The 17,670-nt window shown below is 39.6% G+C and overlaps 1 protein-coding gene across 3 annotated transcripts in view; it reads right to left on the reverse strand.

Annotated features, from left to right (window-relative positions):
* igsf9b (immunoglobulin superfamily, member 9b) overlaps positions 1-17,670 on the reverse strand; it is a 57,118-nt gene that overhangs the window by 27,359 nt on the left and 12,089 nt on the right. For all 3 annotated transcript variants that reach the window (XM_057831882.1, XM_057831880.1, XM_057831881.1), the window contains one exon: positions 15,203-15,409. In XM_057831882.1, coding sequence (XP_057687865.1) covers positions 15,203-15,409 — 207 coding nt within the window. The remainder of the gene's footprint in view (positions 1-15,202; positions 15,410-17,670) is intronic.

Genomic DNA, 17,670 nt, shown 5'->3' on the forward strand with positions numbered 1-17,670 from the left:
GCAATGGAAAGTTAATGTTTGTATACCGTTACACTTAATTAGGTGAAATTTAAAAAAAGATAATGTACAAAGTGTGAGCTATGCTGGGGGGAAATGGAAAATATCAGTTGAATTCCACAGTATCCATCAATGAGTTTCTTACAATGCTCTGTTGGAATTTTAGACCATTGTTCTTTGGCCAACTGCTCCAGGTCTCTGAGATTTGAAGGGTGCCTTCCCCAAACTGCCCTTTCGGATCGCTCCAGAGGTGTTCTATGTGATTCAGGTCAGGACTCATTCCTGGCCACTTTAGAAGTCTCCAGGTCTTTTTCTCAAAGCATTTTCTGGTGCTTTTTGAAGTGAGTTTTGGGTCATTGTCTTGCTGGAAGACCCATGACCTCTGAGGGAGACCCAGCTTTCTCACACTGGGCCCTACATTATGCTGCAAAACGTGTTGGTAGTCTTCAGACTTCATAATGCTATGCACACGGTCAAGCAGTCCAGTGCCAGAGGTAGCAAGGCAACCCCAAAATATCAGGGAACCTCAGCCACGTTTGACTGTGGGGACCATGTTCTTTTCTTTGAAGGCATAGTTTTTTTTTAATGTAAACTATGCTGACGCTTTTCCCCAAAAAGCTCTAAATTTGTTTCTTCTGACCAGAGAACATTCTTCCAAAAGGTTTTTGGCTTAGGTAAGTTTTGGCAAACTCCAGCCTGGCATTTTTATGTCTCCGGGTCAGAAGTGGGGTCTTCTTGGGTATCCTACCATAGAGTCCCTTTTCATTCAGACGCCTACGGGCAGTATGGGTAGAAACTGTTGTACCCTCGGACTGCAGGACAACTTGAACTTGTTTGGATGTTAATCTAGGTTCCTTATCCACCATCCGCACAATCTTTCGTTGAAATCTCTCATCAATTCTTCTTTTCCGTCTAAATCTAGGGAGGATAGCCACAGTGCCATGGGCTTTACACTTATTTAAAACACTGCGCACGGTAGAGACAGGAACATTCAGGTCTTTGGAGATGGACTTGTAGCCTTGAGATTGCCCATGCTTCTTCATAATTTTGCTTTTCAAGTCCTCAGACAGTTCTTTGGTCTTCTTTCTTTTCTCCATGCTCAATGTGGTCCACACAAGGACACAGGAAAGAGGTTGAGTCAACTTTAATCCATTTTAACTGGCTGCATGTGTGATTTAGTTATTGCCACCACCTGTTATGTGCCACAGGTAAGTAACAGGTGCTGTTAAATACACAAATTAGAAAAGCATCACGATTTTTCAAAGGGTGCCAATAGTTTTGTCCGGCCCATTTTTGGAGTTTTGTGTAAAATGATCATGTTTTATTTTTTTCTTCCATTTTCTTTTGTGTTTTTTCATTGCAAGCAAAATAAATGAAAATATTACTACCAAAGCATTTGTAATTGCAATCATTTTCTGGGAGAAATTGAGCATTATCTAACAGAATTGCAGGGGTGCCAATACTTTTGGCCAGCAGTGTAATTACTCTTAAAATGAGGTAAGTTACTAACTAAATTATTTTTTGGGAGAAGTAATTTGTAACTGTAATTACTTTTTTAAACAAAGATTTACAACACTGGTGGCAAATAATAATCATTGGTATGAGAGAGGTAGAAAAAAGGATAGACTATTAAGAGGACAAAATTTGCACACATTTGAGTGTACTATTAAATTGTGTGATGACTGTGATGTTTAGTGAATGCACATGTTTAAAATCATGGTTGCAGGTGTGCGTGCCTACACACTCTGACACACATTTCATCTCTCCATCATAATGCCCAGTATCCACTCTACTAACCTTTCCTTGTAATCCACCCCCCCCCCCCCCCCCCAAAAAAATGCCGGTTTTAGGCTTTGAAACTTGATCTGCCGGTTGCCTGGTGACTGCAGCCTGAAGTTACCCCCCTCCTCACTTTCTCTTCTTTTATTCCGTCTCTCAATGAACTCCTTTTTACCCCCTTCAATCTCAGCCCTTTTAACGACAGGAGGGTGTGTGCAGGAGGGGGAAACACACACGTTGTTCATACCAGGCTGTGGCTGAAGCAGTTTGAAAGTAAACAGGGACAATATTGGGAAGTTCCCATCAATGGGCTACCCTTGTTTGCAGGGGGAGGGGTTGTTTCACACACGTTTATTTGTTGTTTATCCTTGTTTATTCGTTCATAAAAGGTATGATAGCAAAAATTGCAATATCAACTTAATAAAATATCTTGACACATCATTATGTGAGGGCATTTTCTGGGTGTAAAAATGAAGAGTGTAGCTCAAAGGATCAGAATATCTTTACTCTAGCCTTCTCTTCCCAGACAGCACAGTCTGGAACAGAGCCTGAAAGCTATGAAATTCATTTAACTTTAGACACGGCCTCAAGACAGGGTGAAGCACATGCTGTGAGCATAGACAGGCAACAATGGCTTATAATTAACCCCACATTCCAGACAGGGGCTGTTGCTGTGCTTAATGGTCACGTTTAATGATTGACCTTACTTCGTCAAATATTGGACGGGTAATACTTCTCTGAGATGCTCCATCAAATACCTTGAATAACAGTATTGACCAAACAAACGGGCAGGTCACAGAGAGAAGGTGAGAGCATAACCTCAGGCATGCTCCTCTTATTTCAGAAAGGAAGCTCCTCACTTCAACTGTTCATTTCCCAGGTGCCCCCTTCTAATTGGATATAAAATTAAATGCTCTTTGAGAGGAATAATGTGAAAATCACAAAAACACCACTAAGCTTCCTAATGGCTAAAAACCGTGTTGATCTCACAGGTTAGGCGTCACGTGGTAGCATGTTGATTTTCAAAAATTACTCCCTGCATATGCTAACCGCTGAGAAACTGCTGTTCCTCTATTGGACTTTTAACCCTTTCCCGCTGCCTTAGTCTTGTCTATCACTACAAAGGGACGACAGACCCCCACGCTGCATTCTCCCTTGTTACCATAGCGACGAGCCCAAGGAAACCCCGGACAGTAGGTTTAGATTTGAATTAATTTGCTGTAGAACCGTGGCTGTGCGGGTAGGGGAGTATTGACCGCACGGGTGAAAATTGGGAGAATTACAAAAGGGAAAACACGTGTTTGGATTTAAAACCCGCCAAAACCCCCAAATTGTTGCACAGCAGCACATTGGAAGAGAGCGGAAGAGAGATAGGAATTCTTTTTCTTTTCAGCCTACGGACAGACAAAAGACTGACACTGAGTGACAAATGTTTTCTTCACAATTCGCGGCTTAGTCTCTGAACTTGAACTGAAATTGGCATTTGGCAGGTGCTATGTTAGAAGGATGCATTACTTATGGGTTGATGCCCACATTTGAAGGAAATACTTAAACACAAGCAATAACAATCATCCATCATATGAGTACAACAACAACCAAGGAAGTGAATGTGAGGTTATGGAGAGGTTACTTAAATTGTGAGCATCAATAATCCACTGACAACCAATAAGGCGTGGACCCTTTTGACCTCTATCCTGCGTCACTCCCCCACAGACACATTCATCACTCCCTCTGCTTCAAAGGACAAACATCTTTAGACTATAGGGTGGACAACAGAGAAAATGGCAGACAGGATAGATGTGTCTCCCCCGAGCAAAGCCTCATACGCTTGCTCTTCTTTGTCTGTATTGTTTTTCTCGTCAGATTACCGATTACCTTTTTCAAGGTATACCTTGGTATGTAAACGTTAAAGTGCCTGCAATTACAAATGCTTTGGTAGTAATATCTTCATTTATTTTGCTTGCAATGAAAAAATACAAAAGAGAATGAATTTTAAAAAAATCATCATTATCATTTTACACAAAACTCCAAAAATGAGCCGGACAAAAAGATTGGCACCCTCAGCCTAATAATTGGTAGCACAACCTTTAGAAAAAATAACTGCGAACAACCGCTTCCGGTATCCGTCAGTGAGTTTCTTACAATGATCTGCTGGAATTTTAGACCATTATTCTTTGGCCAGCTGCTCCAGGTCTCTGAGATTTGAAGGGTGCCTTCTCCAAACTGCCATTTTCAGATCTCTCCACAGGTGTTCTATGTGATTCAGGTCTGGACTCATTGCTGGCCACTTTAGTCTCCAGTGCTTTTTTTTCAAATCATTTTCTAGTGCTTTTTGAAGTGTGTGTTGGGGCATTGTCCTGCTGGAAGGCCCATGACCTCTGAGGGGGACCCAGCTTTCTCACACTGGGCCCTACATTATGCCACAAAATTTGTTGGTAGTCTTCAGACTTCATAATGCCATGCACATGGTCAAGCAGTCCAGTGTTAAGGCCGTAACACACTAGAAACGTCAACGTCGCGTCAACGATCCCGCCGCGATAACGCAGTGAAACGCGGCCGTTAAAGTCAATCGGCCAATGCACACCAGTCGCAGTGTGGCCGCGTGTTGGATGCATCCCAGAAGTGCTCAACGCGTCGCGCGCGAAAAGAACAGCAGAGTTTGTTATTTGACGCGAGACACGGCCCCCCTGGGTCAATACTACTAGGCAGGATCAGGCAGTCCGGAAGTCACTTGTGTAAAAATACGGTGGATCCGGTCGATTTTCAAAATAATATGCAATCGTAACTTACTGTATAAATAAAATAAATTGAAATGAGCTAAAACACCGGTAATTAATACCAATAATACACAAATCCTGCTACACAATTAAATCAATTAATTTCTGTCTGGTGCTTTAACTTGAGAAAAAACATCAATAAAGCTTAGAAAAATGTTCATAAGAAAAAAAATGATTGAGGCATTTAATTTGTAAAATACATGTTAAAATCTTTGTCATTGGGATTGCTTTTTAATTTAGCACATGACTTCTTTTTTCTTCTTTCTTTCAAAAAGAAAGCTGGCCAATACACGGGGTCTGAAAGGCAAAGTGTTGTTGTTTTATTACCTTTAAATACCCGCTATTCTCGCGCGATCTTGCAATCCTCGCGTGAACCGATCGAGCCGCTCCACAGACGCGCTGCTCGTGAAACGCGTCCTATGGAAATTGACGCCGAGCGTCACTGGTGCGTTATCGCGGCGGGATCATTGACGCGACGTTGACGTTTCTAGTGTGTTACCGGCGTTAGAGGCAGCAAAGCAACCCCAAAACATCAGGGAACCTCCTCCATGTTTGACTGTGGGGACCATGTTCTTTTCTTTGAAGGCCTCGTTTTTTTCCTCTGTAAACTCTATGTTGATGCCTTTTCCCAAAAGCTCTACTTTTGTCTCATCCGACCAGAGAACATACTTCCAAAACGTTTTTGGCTTTGTCAGGTAAGTTTTATCAAACTCCAGCCTGGCTTTTTTATGTCACTGGGTTAGATGTGGGGTTTTCCTGGGTATCCTACCATAGAGTCCCATTCATTCAGACGCCGACTGATAGTACGGGTTGACACTGTTGTACCCTCGGACTGCAGGACAACTTAAACTTGTTTGGATGTTAGTCGAGGTTCTTTATCTACCATCCGCACAATCTTTTGTTGAAATCGCTCGTCAATTTTTCTTTTCCGTCCACATCTAGGGAGGTTAGCCACATTGCCATGGGCTTTACACTGATTGATGACACTGCGCACGGTAGACCCAGGAACATTTAGGTCTTTGGAGATGGACTTGTGGCCTTGAGATTGCCCATGCGTCCTCACAATTTTGCTTCTCAAGTCCTCAGACAGTTCTTTGGTCTTCTTTCTTTTCTCCATGCTCAATGTGGTACACATAAGGACACAGGACAGAGGTTGAGTCTTTAATCCATTTTAACTGGCTGCAAGTGTGATTTTGTTATTTCCAGCACCTGTTATGTGCCACAGGTAAGTAACAAGTGCTTTTAATTACACAAATTAGAGAAGCATCACATGATTTTTCAAAGCGTGCCAATAGTTTTGTCAAGCCCATTTTTGGAGTTTTGTGTAAAATGATAATGATTTCATTTTTTTTCCCCCATACGCTTTTGTGTTTTTTTCATTGCAAGCAAAATAAATGACAATACTACTACCAGAGCATTTGTAATTGCAATCATTTTCTGGGAGAAATTAAGCATTATCTGACAGAATTGCAGGGGTGCCAATACTTTTGGCCAGCACTGTACAATTCACCAAATACATGCATTGACTAGATGCACTTGGAAATGTTTGATAAAACCAAAATGAAGTAAACAAATAAGTTAATTAGTCTGAGCTATTACTACCCAAATCTTACATGTGGTCCTGTGAGATAATTTTATGACATACACAATAGTAACAGAGGAAGAAAGTTTATTTAGTTAGGAATAGCATCAGCACTGCTTTTCTTTGCCCATCCGTATGTGTGTAAGAAAGCGGGCAGAGGTGCATTGTGGGATATGTTTTGATTTGAATACAATCATAAGTCTGGGTCCTGGCCCCATGCTTCTGACAGCTCCCCCCTCGCGTTCCCCCAAATTTCCCTGTTCAATCCTCCTGTCCCCCTAATCAGTTTAAGCCTCTTATGAATAGCTCTTTGTCGTGATATAGATTACAGTTAACTCTGCCCCTCTCACTCTGTCCAGCTCTGTTAACCCCTGCGCCATTAAGCACACCCGCCTCACGTGCCAACTTTCACCACAGGCATTGACACTCTAACGTGATATAAAATATTTGTTATCCGTTTCAACTTCCATGACTTGGATCCATGATTGTTGTCGGAACAATTCAGTTGAGTTCATTTTTTTAATTAGATGTTCCTTGATGGGCAATTTTTTTGCTGCAGGTCACATACACACCACAGAACAACATGTACATATATGTACAAAAATAACAACAGAAATACTAATGTATAGCAGGACCCTGCATTAGATATGCTACACAAACACATAGTAAAATAAAGTGGGTCCTATTTTGTAGCAACGTAGTATGGCGTACTTCTGGTCAACACATGTACAGAAGCTGCATATAAAATAAATGAAATTCATGAAATGACAATTAGGGAGTATAAAGGAAGAAATAAAATGAATTGGGTCAAATTTAATACATGAAACAAATCGTAGCTGGTCAGCATGTATACAATAATAAAATAAAATAAATAGGATAAAATACGAAAGCGAAGAAAAAGGCTACCGCCTCTTCTCCATAGTATTAATAGCCAAGATGGAGAGAGGCCTGAATAAGAATTTATATCATTTTTTGTAGCTGTGGGAACAGTTAAATGAAGTCGAAAAAGAAGAATCTGGCATTCAAGGGGTGGGACTTACCTCCTCCGATGGTTGCTGCTTTCTTAAAGGGAACCTCAGATTTAAAGACTCATAGGCTCTAAAAAGCCACAATTGTTCTCTTTTACTAAACTATGTTATTAGAAACACATTAAATATTGCCATTGCTTTAAAAATCTATAATAATTAGTATATGTTTTGACCTACAGAGGGTGCCGGTTTTATGTGCGCAATGGAGGATCGTTGTGACGACATAGATTGCCCCTGTCACTAGACGAACCCTACCGGGTTACTCCAATTCCTTCTACGCGGCGAGACGTCCAACACATGCGCACATCGATTAAAAGCTGCGAGTACTTGCTATTTGTGTTTTTATTGAGTCTTTTATTACCTTTTCATGACCTCAAAATATGTTTTGCATGTGTTTCCCTCTCATACTTTTAAGCATTGTGTTTTCTTGTGGAAGCTTTAAAGCAGATTATTGATCTGCTGACTACATTAGTCATGTAGCATATTTAAACAGCCATTATTTGATATTACTGCATTTAAATATTTTCTTAAGGCATCGATAGTATGTTCTGTCTGTATGCAACTAAAACAAGCTGAAAGCGTACGGTAGTACTTTGGGTGTCAAATTCGCCTCTTGTAGGACATTTCGCAGGTGTAGCATATTTTGGCAGAACACCATGTTTTTCCCCCTAGTCTCATCTCGTCTCATCCCGTCTTTCCTGTTCATTTTGCTTTTGCTGCTCGTTTTGTGAAATATCGACATTGCTGTCATGCTCCTCTCGGATTCAAATTGAAAGGGTTGAACAGATGACATGTTTATGTCGCTAAAGTCATACGCTGGAAGCCCGGCAGCGTTACCATTCGATGTCACTGCCCTGCGACGTCAACAACAATGGCGACCTACTAGTCAAACTAATTTTACAAATTGTATAACAACGAAAACATCAAGAGGTGTTTCAATATCAAATATTCTTAATTGTTCAAATATTTTAACTCATAATAACGTTTATCTTTTAAGAACTACAAGCTTTTCTATCAGTGGATCCCTTTAAGCATCTGAGTGTTAAAAACCTGATTTAGGCAGATAAAATTCACACCAGTCACCCTGGAAGCAGCGTGTACAATTCTCCCGAGGGAGTTGTTGTCCTTGATAGCAAGATTTCCATATCAACAATGTATGCAAACAGGGAGGATGGACTTGATATGGGCACTGTAAAACATAATCAGGGACAAACAAAAACCACGGAGCAATTGGCAGCTGCTACATGGTTTAGTACACAATATTCTTCCCACTTATCATATTGATATAGTTTCAGTGTGAAAAACAGTTTCTTGCTGAAAAAAGGTAATCAGTTTCACATGTCTAATGATGTTGGTCTGATTGAACCTTTTAAAGATCATAAGTTGTTCAATGTTTTTTTTTTCACTTTTAGCATTACAGTATTTACAGAACATTAGGCTGATTCATTTCACGAGACTTGGATTATTAGTTTCCAACACCTATGAAACCCAAAGCTTGACTACTTAGCAGAGGGGCAAAAAAACACTGGAGAACTTTTAATCACGGGTAAAACCAAATGTGTGGTCTTCAATCACACTTTGATCACTTTTACCCTGCAAATAACCTTTTGTCCACGCAATGCATATACTGCATTAGATTTGTCCAAAAATGATTATTATTAGGGATGTCCCGAACCGATCACGTGATTGGAAATCGGGCCGATCGCGCCATTTTTCAGAGGATCGGAATCAGGTGAAAAGGATCGTGTTTTTAATTAAAAAATTATATTTATGTTTTTCTTTTTCATGCTCGTACACAGTGTTGTTAATCTTACTAAAAAAAAGTAATTAATTATAGTTACAAATTACTTCTCCCAAAAAGTAATTGCGTTAGTAACTCAATTACCTGAATGTAAGAGTAATTAGTTACTTGGCAAAGTAATTGGTGATAATTACTTTTTTTTTTTTCCTCAAAAAAAAAAAAAAAAAAAAAAAAAAAAAAAACATTGGCCACATTATGTGAAGTTTTTTGTGAAGGTATTTGGTAAACTTGGCCCGAGCCCAATTCTTTACCCTAATTTACCCTTTACCCTGAATCAACTGTTAAAAGTTGTTAAAATTGCTCCCATTATTGCATTTGTTCCCTTCTCTCTACTTTCGACATATGAAAGTTTTAAAACTGTTTCATCATTTAAAGATAGATTCAAGTCAAGATTTTGCCGATTTAGAAGTATTTTAGATAAAAAGTTACTTGGGTTCGCTAGGAAGGTTCTCTACAACAGAGCCGTCCTAAAAAGTACTGCTTTAAGATGGCGCTGTCTACTAACGCATTTAGTGCCATGTCTGTCATTTTGCATCTAGTTATATCTATATACAGTATATGTGATATCTACCATGTCTACCATATCTACCAAAACATGCGGGCGTAGTTTGTAGGCTATCGGCTACAACATGTATTATTGGAGCTACCTAGCATCGCGTTTGCTCGGCGTCACAACTTTCTAGCCTCCTCCCCACTCCTGCTCTGCTCTGTCGTCTCGGTGACTCCGTCTCCCTCAGACTTTTCGACCAATATAGTAATGCATAGTAACGCATGCCTTTCCGTCCTAAGTAACGGTAACGGCGTTGCCAAGATGAGAAAAGTAATTAATTAGATTACCCACTACTGAAAAAAATAACGCCGTTAGTAACGCCGTTATATTGTAACGCCGTTATTAACAACACTGCTCGTACAGACTCTCACTCTCCCTCCTGCTGCTTTTTTTGGTCAGCAGGCAGCTGGAGGTTCCTTGCCTGGTACACCAGACTCACCACTGTTCCAGCTATAGAGTCTGGCGACCGTTCGGCGGATCAAATTCCCAGGGCGGAGCAAGCCACAGCAAACAGACAGCGGAGTGGACCAATCAGCGACGGGCGGACGTGCCGTTGATAAAGCACAAGAAACTCTAGCGCGAGGGAATAAACACACGAGAAGAGCGGAGAACCGAGAAGTTTATCCAACATGGCTAGCGCAAGATAGAGCGAGATTAAAACTAAATTTACCGCAGATTGGAACATATTCTCGGCTTTCCCGTTCGCCATCTGTGTTGTTGTGGAGACGACTTCCAAATAAATGAATCTGATTGCACGGATGATTTCGTTCTGGCTTGAGACGCCAATACGGAGATGGGTTCCAGACTCTTCTCACAGTGTTTGCAAAATACAGGTAGAATAGTCTCGCGGTACCAGGCAAGGAGGTTCCTACATAAAGTTAACGATGATTGACAGGTTTGTAGCTTTGATCTGGCGAGTGAAGGCTCTGTAGCTCTACGATCAAAGGCACAAATGTGTTACTCATCATTTATTCAATCTTTGTTGTCTAGAGGCTGTTCCCGGCAGCGTGAGTGAATTTGAGTGTAAAGTATGGCGCTAAAGGTGATGTAATGAAAAGTGTGGGTGCGCCTACACTTTGTGCTGGTGCACCATTAGAAAATAGTTAGGTGCACCAGTGTTACCAATGCAAAAAGTAAGTGTGGAGCCTTGGCAATATACTGTTATTACTGTATTATGCAATGTTATTTTTTTCCAATATTCTTTCATTCATTCAGGCCTCATTTATATAGTAGTATATATTTTAAGGGCTAAAAAGTAACAAAATAATCCAGAAATAAAATGGCATTGCCAAAGGATACAAAAATGTATACGTTTTATACTACGCAAAAAGAGAAAGTACTGTATAAATTAAAGTACTGAAATATGTTTGAAATGTTTGTTCAAAAAAAATTTTTATTTTTTTTTTTAAGTTTTTTTTCGGTGTCGAATTGGGACTCAATATTGACAGATTCACAAGATCAGGTGACTCAGACTCAAACTCGGGTGCAAAAATTTGCGATCAGGACATTCCTAATTATTATTTATGAATTACAAATACAGTGCATCAAATTCACTGTGTCTATGCAAGCAGTGACAAGCAGAACAAAGTAAATGCTCATTAGTTGGCAGGAGACATCATAAAAATGAGTCCACGGCATGCTAGTCATTCAGAATGGCTTCATGAGATCATACTTTGTATTCAATGAAACACGTCCATATTTTATCATTCGTCTATTTATTAAAAAAACAAAAGAGACCAGATTGTTGTTATTTCGGTATTTAAACTTTTCATGCCATTTCTTGTGGAGGTTTTCTACTGTAAAACATGCTTTGGCTCAATACACTTTTGGGGGAAAAGATTTAAGAATACTGTTTGTGCTTCACATTGACTCAGGTGTCCTTTAATTGATTAACACATTGTGTACACATAAACACATGTGTAGTTCCTGGTAGCTTCAGTATGTATTTAATACTTTTATTGTCACTTTTAGCGGTCAGTTCATGTTTAATAAGCTGAAGCTCGTACTCTGCACTATCTCCACTAAAATTATGTCGTACACTTTTGTGTGCTTAGTACAATAAAGTGGTTTAGGGCTGCAGCTATCGAATATTTTAGTAGTCGATTAATCAATGGACTAGTTAGTTCGAATAATCGAGTAATCGGACAAGGAACATGAAAAATTAAAATAACTGAGCAGAACCTCAAACGGGATTTAAAATAAATAAATAAATAAATAAGGATCTACAGCATGTACAGCAAAAGAAAAATTGGCTAATTTACATAGAACAAGTCTGCTAGCTTAAATGCTGATTATTATTATTTTTTTTACAATGCTCTTAACAAAAGGTTCAGACACATATTCCCCCATAAAAAATGGCTCAATATACCTATGAACTAAATTATGAATGCATTAAAAAATATTAGCTCAAACAAAAACATAGCTTACGTTGCTCTTAACAGGGAGCAGTTGGATTCATCCATATGCAAAGAGGCAGACCAGAGGGCAGTGTATCCACCCTAATTAATAAAACTAAACCAGTTCAATGCCACTTTAATTAAACGAATACTTGAAGCAACAAAATTCAATTCGAATATTTTTTTCTAATCGATTACTCGAGTTAACCGATTAATCGTTGCAGCACTAAAGTGGTTCTGATGTCCATGATGTGTAGGTTTATGTGCGTGCGAAAATGCCAGAACCTCTCCCATGCTCAAAGGATCCACTGAGAGTATAATGAAGGCCTACAGAAACTTAGGGGGGTTTGCCCATTGTTGCCCTAGGCCTCAGGTCAAACTCTCCCGCTCACCGTCTCTGAAGATTTTCCTCAGCACACAGAAGCCATTTGATCTCGCCTTGCAACAGTAAACCTGCCTGACACCCACTCCCCCCGTCCCCCACATTTTTTTTCAACAAATTCATCTCAAACAGATCATAATAGAATGTTAGTCAGAGTTGATCTGGCTGTTTCCTCTGTTATGTGTTCAATGATGTTCAGCCCCGCAGGGCATGCTGGGTGTGGAACATGAGAGTGCTGAGGGATACTAATACTTGTCGGATTCATGTGGTGCAAACAACCATGACTGGAGTCTTTAAGGAAGGATGGCATTCTCCTCAAATGGTTGATATAAAAATATAAATTTAATGTCCTTAAACAATCACAGTAGGTATTGCAATGAGTACTGTGATACTCAACAAAACAACAGACTTATTTGCCCTTTTAAATGTTTGCATATCTTTATTTACCTGCACTGAGTGTACCAAAGGTGGACCGCAAACTCTATCAGTCTAATGTGACGCCATAGCCCTGCTATAAACTGCCAATATAGCTCTTCCACAAATCCACCTCTAAACAATCAGGAAATTCAAGGATTTTCAATTTGAAACTATCAGTAACATCCTGTTTTAATTCGCCTATCTCAGACAAGACGAGGCAACGTTCTGGGAACTGTCACTAAGTCAGCAGTCATCATAAAACCCCCAACACTGTAATTTGAGGCTAAGATACATTAGAGCAGCAACGCTGACACGCTCCACATGCTGCCATCTGCCTCCAATGGGAGTGGAGGCACAAGGATCTGAAGCAGACAGCGGTAAAGCTCAAAGCAGATAACACATACGAGATGGCTATTCCAAAATACAGCCCTGGGATATGCCAAACAGTGTCAGAGAATGTTATTTACTCCGTTAGGGCAGCAAAAGCTTCAGATGATTGCTCAGAAACAATAGCTCGGTTAACGGCCTAACATGCATACACATGTAGCCCAATTGCTCAGTGAAAGCAGCTTGTTTGGAGCTGTCTCTGCACACAATCAATACAGTGTCATTAAATTCCACTAAGGTGCATATTACAATACTTCAGGGGCTTTTATTCTCGTTTGAAGCAGTTTTAGCTAGATAAATGCAATATACATGTAACGGAGCACACTGCATTGATTTTTTTTTGTAGGTGACAGTATGGGATTTTGGGTGTTCCAGTGGTCCTGTTGGTTTTTGTAACGCAAAGGGAGGTTGTGATACCCCTCTTTGTCTTTTGTTTAGGGGTAGACAATGACGGGATTAATGGGCTCCAGCAAGAAAACTCCCATTATCCGCCATGCTCCATCCTTCCTTCTCCACTCACAATCTCTTACTGGGTCACCCCTCTGCATACTAATAAAAAACACTGTCATCGGACAACCGGGCCCCCACCTGCACACTTAATCCTACCATGCGCATTGCTTCTCGTACCCTCCCCCTTAGATCTTTGCAGAGCTGCCCCACCCCCTTTAGCAGCCCCCATTGGAACATAGGCATTCTCGGCCCCTTTCTCAGTGCTTGTGCTATTAAAGCAGACAGGAAATCCACAGACTGAACACCTGCTATGATTCTCACTCTTCATTTTAGGGCGAGTTCACACTGCACTATTTGGTCCTTTTTAAATGGACCAGAGTTCCTTTTCTCAGTAGTCCATTTTGTAAATGTGAACACGCATCCGAACTGTAGTTCGGACCAAACAAACGAACTCTGGTCTGCTCAAAAATCTCTCGGTCTGCTTTAGTGCTGCAACGATTCATCGATTAACACGAGTAATTTGATTAGAAAAAAAGCTTTGAATCAAATTTTGCCGCTTTGAGTATTCGTTTAATGAGAGTGGCATTGTAATGGTTTGTTTTGAAAGTGTTTGCATTTAGTTTTATTGATTTGGGTGGATACACTGCCCTCTACTGGCAACAGTGAATATGATATAACTCATTTAACATGGCTGAACCCAGCTGCTCCCTGTTAAGCCCAACATAAGATGATGTTTTTTTGTGCATTCGTAATTTAGTTTAAAGGTATATTTAGCGTTTTTTTTGTGGGAATATATCTTTGAACCATTTGTTATGCATATTGTGAAAAAAAAGTGAGCATTTTACAGCATTTAAGCTAACGGACTTTGGCTATGCAAGTTAGCCAATTGTTCTTTTGTTGTATTCAGATGCTCATTTATTTATTCATTCATTCATTTTCTGAGCTGTATTTTTCAATAACGTTTGAGGGTAAGATCAGGTATTTTAATTTATATTTTAAATGAAAGTGCAATCCTGCAGTTTGAAGAAACACTTGGGATTTTTTTTTTAATGTTGGCATTTAATGCTCTTATCAAAGTGCAATCTTAGCAAGCCCTTGCTTTACATCGCCCAAAATTTATTCCGCGAAGCATTAAATGTTCGTAATCCGATTACTCGATCTAACGATTACATAGAATAATCGACTACTAAAATAATCGATAGCTGCAGCCCTAGTCCGCTTTAAGTGCACCCTGCTTCGCAGGTGAATGCAAGCGGACCACGGTACGCTTAGGCTACATTACGTGCAGTTGCTGTGACGCTCAATGCACCCTTCCCTCCCATGAGGAAGGTATTTCCTCTTCTAAATGTGTCCAATCAATGAGTGTGCCTTTCGTCCACGTGATGCTACTCCTAAAGTTCGGTTGGCACAGTTTGAATACTGAACCTTTTCAACAAGTCATTTGCAAGTGTTGTTGCGAGATAGCTCTCCAACCGGACCCTGGTCCTCTTGGAATAATGTGAAAGTGCCCTTAGTGTTAAAGAAAACTCAAACAAGTAATGTAAGATATCTCGGCCGACATCAAAAGTTTCAAGGTTTCCAGTGAGGCACAAAATTTATGAAAATAAAACTCTTTGTTTGCTGAATAAGACTTAACACCACATAAACAGATCTTACCCTTGTAGTTGGGATGAACTCGAGGAGCATACACTCCAAATTTGATGAGGATGGGAACGTTGTAACCGAGCCGCACCCATTCAACCACATGTAATGGAAAGAGGTTTGGGCTGGTGGCGTCAACAGATTTTGGTGTGAGACTGCAACCCAGCTCTGCAGAGCCCCCTTCTCTGCCACGAACCACTGACGACAAGCCTTGAGACACACCTGGAATGACACATGCGATGCAATACAAAGAAGATGAGTGCATTCTGCACTGATAACTCCAATACATAACGTATTTATAATCTGTGAGTGGTTAAATAAGACTATGGCTGTTTTCAGAGTTACTTCCAAATCACTATCTAGTAGTCGAGATCAGAAATTGGCCACAATCACATCATTTTCAGAGGATCGGAATTGGGGTTTAAAATATATCTATTTACTTTGATTTTTGAGTATCAATTCACTGGCTGCCATTGACGGAGACAAAGATCCAGTCCATTTTGACTGACTTTCAGGTCCGTGTACCTTTTGGCCATTTGTTTTCCTTCTAATTTTGGAAAACAAATCATGAAAAATCAGCCCATTTCTCAATTTTTTTGTTTCATGAAATAACTATTCTTTAGTTTCCTGATTAAAAACTGGTAATTCAATAACGGAAAACGAGCTTTAATCTAGAGCTGTCCCGACTAGTCGACGTCATCGATGACGTAAATCCGTCGACGAGCACAACATCCCGTCGACAGTTAATTTAGGGTTAAAAAAAATATATGCGTGGAACGTTCAGAATTTCGGACGCTTGGTATGCAAGCGCGGAAAGCGGCACAAAGCCAAAAAAGCGCACCAGAGAGTCCAAAACATTGACTTATTTTTAAAGAAACAAAGGAGGGTACACTGTTGTGTTCTGCCAAGCTTGGCTGCACGTTGGCCGTGAATGATAACGACAGTAGATTGTAAGTCCATTTAACTAACTAATGACATGTTTTATTAAAGTTGCTAAGCCTGTCGCGATATGCAATGAGTCCATTTATCGCATGGTAAATAAAAATGAGGGCGGTCATTTTCACGGCTGTGTTTTATCGCTGCGCGCGCGTTCATTTCCGCGTGCATGCTGATGGCATATGAGACTCTAGTTCTTTTCTCTCATCAACACGCTGTAGAATTAAAGTTCAGACATACAAAATAAGAAAACACATCTATATTAAACACTATTTAGGTTAGCATTGCTACATTGAGGTGAATGGGGAAAAAAGACGACCTACTTTAGCCGGCTATAAAACAGGCAGCCTTCCCCAAAACTTGCAGTTAAAAGGTGACACTTCAAACATGAAAAATCGCTGGTTAACAGCATTTGCAAAAGGAAAAAAATCTATTACTGACACCACATGCAATCACAAAAAGTGCTTTTTTGCGGAGTGTAAAGCTTAAATTAGCGGTTTAGCAAACGTACTTCCGGCAAAAATTTCAAAACAAAAGCATGTCATGTTCGTCATATAAATAACGATTTCTGGAGTTAATCCCACATACTTCAGATTCTACACTAATAATACCTTTAAAATGACACCCTTTATGAAAAGTGATTGGCAATGAATAATTATTATAATACTATTATATATAGTACTACAGTATACTATAATATTAATGCTAGGTATTTTTTTTAAGAATTTTTTTGAATCATGTTGGAAAGGTGAAGTCAGTGTTCTGAATCTGTTAAATTCCATTCTTTAGCACAAGTTAATTCTATCAGCATTTGAAGTCATTGTTTATTTGTGATTTATTTTTGTTATTTATCTGTTTATTTGTACTTCAATAAAGAATTTAAGTGTTCCTAAACGTTTTTGTGAATTGATGAGCGTCAATAAAAATTTCATTGCTAAATTAGTAAAAAAAAAAAATAATAATAATAAAATTTTTTAAATTATAAGATTAGTCGACTAATCGTAAAAATAGTCGGCTGACTAATCGGGAGAAAATTAGTCGTTTGGGACAGCCCTACTTTAATCCATCTTTTTTCCAATATCAGTTTATTGAACTGAAGTCGAAAAACAAAATACAGTACACCCAAAATTTGTTGTCCACCAAGTTCGCTTCTACAATGAGCCTTGACCTGGGAGACAATGTTCTTCTTCAACAAGACCCTGCTGCAGCTGCATAGTATTAATTAAAACGGAAGAACATCGTCGTCTGCGTTATGGTTCATGGTAAGTGAACGTCGCTGAAAATACAAATATTGGACGAATTTTGTTTTTACACTTCAGCTCAATTAACTGATATTGGAAAAACGGATCAAGGCTTGTTTTCTGTTATTGAATTAGCAGTTTTTAATTGGGAAACGGGAGAGGATTCATTTCTAATTTTTTGTGAACACACATAAAAAAAAACAAAAAAACAAAAACGGAATTGGGCTTGTTTTCAGTTTTCCAAAATTAGAAGGAAAAACGAATGGCCAAAAGGGACACGGACCCTTTCAACAGTCAAATTGGAAT

Source organism: Corythoichthys intestinalis, chromosome 3 (genome assembly GCF_030265065.1).
Source record: "Corythoichthys intestinalis isolate RoL2023-P3 chromosome 3, ASM3026506v1, whole genome shotgun sequence".
NCBI lineage: Eukaryota > Metazoa > Chordata > Actinopteri > Syngnathiformes > Syngnathidae > Corythoichthys > Corythoichthys intestinalis.